This window comes from Dasypus novemcinctus, chromosome 17, assembly GCF_030445035.2.
Source record: "Dasypus novemcinctus isolate mDasNov1 chromosome 17, mDasNov1.1.hap2, whole genome shotgun sequence".
NCBI lineage: Eukaryota > Metazoa > Chordata > Mammalia > Cingulata > Dasypodidae > Dasypus > Dasypus novemcinctus.
The window spans coordinates 65,992,124-65,998,477 of NC_080689.1; the positions used below are offsets into that span (position 1 = coordinate 65,992,124).

The following is a 6,354-nucleotide window of genomic DNA, read 5'->3' on the forward strand; positions in this document are numbered from 1 at the left end:
TAAAAAGGAATAGATGTCTGATACCTGGGTCAGCATAGATGAACCTTAAAGATATCATGTTGAGTTAAATAAGTCAGACACAAAAGAATAAATAATGTCTGATCCCATGAATTGAAATGATTAGAAAAAGCAAACTCACGAAGTCAGAATCTAGAATATAGGTCACCAGGGGTGGGAATAGGGCATGTGAAGTTAGGACTTGAAATGTACAGGGTTCCTATTTGGAACAATGGAAATGTTTTAGTAAGGATGGTGGTGATGGCAGCACAACACTGTGAATGTAATTAACAGAACTGAAATACTTATCTGAATGTGATTAAAGAAGGACCTATAAGATTATATATATGGTAAGAGAAAAAAAAACATCCATGGAAATATACCACACCAACAGTGAACCCTAGGTTAAACCATGGACTATAGTTAATAGTACAATTATAAATATGTGCTTTCTTTAATTCAATATCATACCAATGCAAGGTATTAATAATAGGGTGGTATAGGGAATCCTGTATTTTATGCAAGATTGTTCTGTAAACCCACAATCTCTCTAATACATAAAAATAAATAAAAGAAAAAGAATTGAGGTACCAATAAATGCCACCACATAGATGAACCTTGAAAAGATTATGTAAAGTCCCAAAAGATCACTTATTATATGATTTCTTTTTTATGAAATGTCCAGGATAGGCAAATACATAGAGACAGAAAGTAGATTAATGATTGCCTAGGACATGGAGAGGCTGGGGGAAAGGGAAGTGACTGCTAATGGGTATGGGATTTCTTTCTGGAATATGAAAATGGTCTATAATTAGATTGTGATTCTTGCACAATTCTGTGACTATACCAAAAACCAACGAATTGTATACTTTAAATGGGTGAATTGTATGGTATATGAATTGTATCTCAATAAACCTGTTTTTAAAAAATGGCAATACGGGAAGCGGACGTGGCTCAAGTGACTGAGCGTCTGTCTACCATATGGGAGGTCAAAGGTTCAATATCCAGGGCCTCCTGGCCCATGTAGTGAGCTGGCCCACTTGCAGCGCTACTGTGCGCAAGGAGTGCCGTGCCACGCAGGACTGTCTCCCACATAGGGGAGCCCCACATGCAAGGAGTGCACCCTGTATTGAGCCACCCATGCAAGAAAAGCACAGCCTGCCCAGGAGTGGCACCGCACATATGGAAAGCTGATGCAGCAAGATGATGCAACAAAAAAGAGACACAGATTCCTGGTGCCGCTGAGAATACAAGCAGACACAGAACATACACAGCAAATGGACAGAGAGAGCAGACAACTGGGGGGGCGGAAGGGGAGAGAAATAAATAAAAATAAATCTTTAAAAAAAAAGTGATAATACATTTCATTCTTAAATTTAAAAGTTTGAAAACAAAATCTTAAATAGCAACTAATACTGTGAATGTGAATTGCAATTACCCACAGAGCAAAGTAAGAAAATGACCACTACTGACTAAGTGATATGAAAGAAGACTAGCAATATAGAGATGGGATTTGAAAACTGAAAACAAGAAGCTATTTTTCAGAAGTCATTTGCAATCAAAAGTTTTAATATTAATACAAACAAGGAATCAATACTATTTTAAAAACAGGATAGGCTCTAACATCTTAGGGGCCTTTTGCCTCATCTGCAAAATTAGTACTTGCAGCTAACGAAATAATTTTTATGATAAAGACAGAAAAGAAACGATTGCTTTCCCAAAAGTATTTGCTAGGCAACAGCCTCTATAAGCAAGGATATGCTTGGGCCTTTCAGAATTACAATTAAAAAGGAGATGCACACCTAAATGAAAATTGGCTAACATTACTTGTATGGTTCAAGATTAAAATAAGGACAGTTATAAAATGAAGAAGTCAGGTCACTGTGATTTCTCAGACAAAAAGGGATAAGACTTGAAAAACAATTAGGTATCATAGCATGGAAATAAAACAAGAAATTATACCAAGTAATAGCTGCCAAAGCAGAGTCCGGTTTAGGCAATGAAGCTAAGTAGCTTTTTGCAAAGAACAGGAATTTTAAGGATGGACATATTAATTATATATCTGCTATCAATTTACTATTATTCTCTGTTCTTTAGTTCCTCTTCAGTTGAAAAAAAAACCTCTCTCAGGGAGCAGATGTAGCTCGAGTGGTTGAGCACCTGCTACCCATGTATGAAGTTCTGGGTTTGATCCCCTGCACCTCCCAAAAACCAAACAAAAAACAAAAAACAACTCTCTCATTGGGGAGTGGATATAGCTAAGTGGTTGAGCAGCTGCTTCCCATGGTCCTGGGTGCAACAAATTCTGGTACCTCCTAAAAAAAAAAAAAAAAAACCTCTCTAAGGAACAGCTAAGAATCTAGTGCCTTAAAAATACCTCTCTCATGAATCTAGAAAACCTAGAAAGATGGAAGAAATAGGGAAGATGTACTGAAGAGGGATAGAGGATTTCGAGGTTTACAATTAGGACAGTTGGGGAAGACAGATTACTGCATAATTAATGCCTGTGACAAAAAAACAGGAGGTAATGTTCATGGAGGCACATCCAAGGAAAGGCATGGGATCTGAAACTTAAAGACTGTATATGCTTTTTGTGATGTACATATCTTTGAAAAAAAAAATTTACAAAAATGATAGGGGTGGGGGGGTGGGGAGTGGGTTAAATGGGACCCTCATATTTTTTAATGTAACGTTCTTTGTGATCTATTAACCTTAATTTTTTAAAGTATAATTAATTAATTAATTAAGTGGTGGTGGGGGAAAAAAGAACACATCCAGCTTATTAATTCATAAAAAATTTTTAAAAAGATTGTATATGTGCTGTTTCTGAGTGGGATAAGGGAAAAAGGTAAGATCATCACCTATGAATATGGTCAAGGACAGTCAGGTTAAGACAAAGACAGTGGGTACTAGTTATAGGCTGTTCAAGTGACTGAATCTTGGGACTGACAATAAGATTTAGGATTATCTACAGGGTCAAAAATGAAAAAGATGCTAAGAATGATACAGGGAACCAGAAAAAGCATTTAAAACTAGTGTGATGGTTCTCAAACTTTTTTTTTTAATTTGTCCTACCTTAATCCCTTTACCACCACAAAAGTCACTTCAGCAGAAAAAGAACTCAGAAATAGAAATAACAATAAAGTAAATTTTAGGGTGAATGGGTAATTTATATTTAAACCATAATGCATATTTTCTTAAAGTCAAGATACTAGAAAAATTATAGGTTAAAACTCAGTTGATACAAATATGCATCACTATTCAGTGGAGGGTAAAACTAATAAATCAGTGCAAACAAAACTTGATACCAACTCAAGACAATATTGATGGTGCTCTGGTAAAGAATACTTTCTAAAAATTCTGGTAATCCCAACTGCACACATCCACTGGGAGCTTTGCTATGTTGCCAACCACAGCTCAGCAGCCAAATTTCTTAGTAAAAAAATACTTTATTTTATGAAAAATTGAACATTAATAATTATTAAAAATACTTAGTAGGATACTAGTAAGTAACCCTTAGTTTTTGTAAAAGTCTATGAAATAAAGATCATTCACTGTTAAGAGCTTAAGAAAAGGAGAAAAGAAAGGAGCATGATGGTCAGTATCAAAATGCACAGGGGTAAGGTGAGAGTGCAGGAAGGCACCAGCACTGAAGAACTGATCTAGAAACAGAGTCAAAAGTCACTTTAAAGGCAAACTACTGTCTAGGGATGGCAGTGGGAGAACTCTTCTAACAATGCGCACTTAAGAAAGAACTTTCTGGTTTAGATGAAGCTGAGTAGCAAGATCTCCAGCTGTACCTCTTTCGTGAGTAACTCTCTCCACAAAAGAGGAGGCAGTGAGTAGTAAGTCCTTTTTTGAAGAGAAGCAGTTACCTAAGATTGGACAAGGTGGGTGTCTTAGTTTGTCACAGGGCTGATGAGGCAAAGTAGCCAGCAATGAGTTGGCTTTTATAATAGGAATTTTATTTAGGCTTACAGTTCTGAGACCATGAAATGTCCAAACCAAGGCATCAGCAGAGATGCTTTCTCACCAGTCTGCTACCAGTAATCCTGGTGGTCTGCCAGGTGGTAATCAGGCATATGGCAGGGCTCTGCTCTTCACCCTTGAGCAGTTCATGGGTCCAGAGGGTCCATTTACACTCTGCTGATTCCAGACTCTGGGGCCTCTCTCAGCCTCTAGGGGCTTCTCTCCATGAAGTCAGCATAGGTGAATCTGGTCCTCTCTCTTTACTCCTTTTTCTCATATGGCAGAATCAAATTCTCTGTGTCTCTTTCTCTATGTCTCAGTTTATACAAGAGGGCGGAGATCCAACCTGAGTCAGGCCCCACAGACTTACTCCAATCAAAAGGGATCTAATCAGGTGATCTAATCAAGGTCCCTTAATAGAATCTAGTGCAATCAAAGGATCTGATACCCACAGCAATGATTAGTTAAAAAACATAATTGCTTTTTGGGGTTCACGAAATTCAAACCATCACAGTAGGTAAGACAAATCTACTTATCTGCTGCAGGGAGATCAGGACGCACCACAGGAAGGGATGAGGATGAGTGTGCTCTAGGACATTAGTAAACTAAGAAGGGGAAAAGTAGTTCTAATTATCAGCAGAAAGTCAGTCCCCAACTGAGGCAGAACAACAGTGGTTTGCAGTGCAGAAATCTGGGATCCATTCTGCCCGAGAAAGAATGTGGACTCCCCCACTTTATTTTCTATGTGACTTTGGGCAAGTGACTTAATCTGTGCCTCATCTGTAAAGTGAGGGCAATAACAGTACCCACCTAGCAAGACTGTTTTGTGGTTTAAGTAAATACTTGTACATCAATTAATATAATGTCTTGTACTGTATTAAATTACAACGTATATGAAAAGTGCTGCCTAACTTTTGTTAAACAAATAAGTTGAAGTAGACCAGGGTTTGTTTTACCATCACCAAATGAAAATGAAGGGGACGGTAAAGTAATGGTAATGGATGGGAGGGGGGTGCAGGAGAGGGGTAAGAGGGGTAAATTTTTCTCAGCAATGAGAATACCATGCGGCTGAGCCTTTGGGGGAGTCATCGTCCCCATGGGGTTCAGTAAGCACCCTCTCCTGGAGGAGGGGTGCGGGTTGAGGGGACTTCCTTTCTTCCAGGGCCTAAGATTTTCAGTGAATCGCTTCTGGGAAGTGATTGTGATCTTTAGGGACGCGAGAGTTTAATTTCCGAACAAGAGACCCGTGGGGTGAGATTCTCTTTCGTCTGAAGAACAGAATTTATGCCTAGGGCAGGACGGGGTGCGAGTGGGAAGGAGAAGGGAGATATCCCCAGGGGGGAAGACCTGCTAAGAGCCACTATGCGTCTGCCGCTCTCTAATTGCCCGGCGCTGGGCTCGCCTCGAAGTGAGAACGAAGGCTGCCCCAGCCCCGAGAGGGGCAGGAGGACCCTGAGGAACCCGGCTGCGGGCTCCGGCCGTCGGAACGAGACCCCACGTCTGGGCTGCGGCGGGAGACCCGCCTCACCGAGGGCGGAGGTCGCTCTCGGGTCTTCCCGAAGGGAGGGGCTGGCGCCGGCCCTGCGGGCTGCTGGCCGAACTGACGGATCCGAAAGAGGCTGCCTGCGCGTCCCGCCCGTGCCCGCCGGTCGGTGGCCCCGGTCTCCGAAGTACCTGAGCGTGGGCCCGATGCAGGCCGTGTCGGTGCTCTCGATCTCTCGCAGGATCCGCTCGTGCTCCGCCGCTGTCTCCAGGCTCTCCGCCTCCGCCATCTTACCCCGCTCCATAAATTGTGGGCGCCTGGCAGCCAGTCCCCACCTTCAGCTCGGCTCACCTTTCGCTCCTTCACAACGCCTCCCCACCCAAAGATCCAGGGCCGCCCCAGCCTCCGGCTACCCGCAGAACGACCCCTCCCTCAGGCTCGGCACGCCCCCTTGCGTCACCACGTCCGGCGACGTTGCGCGCGATGCCCGCTGGGATGTGTAGTTCTCGGGGAGATGGTAGCTTTTACTCCTCGATTCCGCAAATACGTGCTTTCCGAAAGCCCACGGTGAGCCAGGAACAGTAACGGACGCTGTATAGACAGCGGTGAACAAGTCAGGCAGTGGTACTAATATTCCAATTTCTTAACACCCGTGCTACAAAGTACAAAAGGCTCTGTAAGCAGAAATAACAAAAAAGGACTAAATAGTTTTCTGCTCTCAGTGATTTTAATTCTAATTTTATGTCAAGGAGAAAAGTAGAATGAACCCAAAACTATGCTATCAGTCAAAATTTGACTGTAAACGAGTTCAGAGGATCGAGTTCAGGAATCAATTAGGACTAGGAGGGCGTCATAGTGACTTTCCTGGGTGTGGAAAGTTAATAGGTGGAACTGGACGGGTGTGA

At 42.0% G+C, this 6,354-nt stretch overlaps 1 protein-coding gene across 2 annotated transcripts in view; it reads right to left on the reverse strand.

Annotated features, from left to right (window-relative positions):
- EXOC6B (exocyst complex component 6B) overlaps positions 1-5,925 on the reverse strand; it is a 748,241-nt gene extending 742,316 nt beyond the window's left edge. The window contains exon 1 of one of the 2 annotated variants that reach the window (XM_058278915.2): positions 5,641-5,925. In XM_058278915.2, the coding sequence (XP_058134898.1) occupies positions 5,641-5,753 (113 nt within the window). In that variant the 5' untranslated portion in view covers positions 5,754-5,925. The remainder of the gene's footprint in view (positions 1-5,640) is intronic. The other variant, XM_058278913.1, reaches the window with a different exon arrangement.
- Between the last annotated feature and the right edge of the window lie 429 nt (positions 5,926-6,354).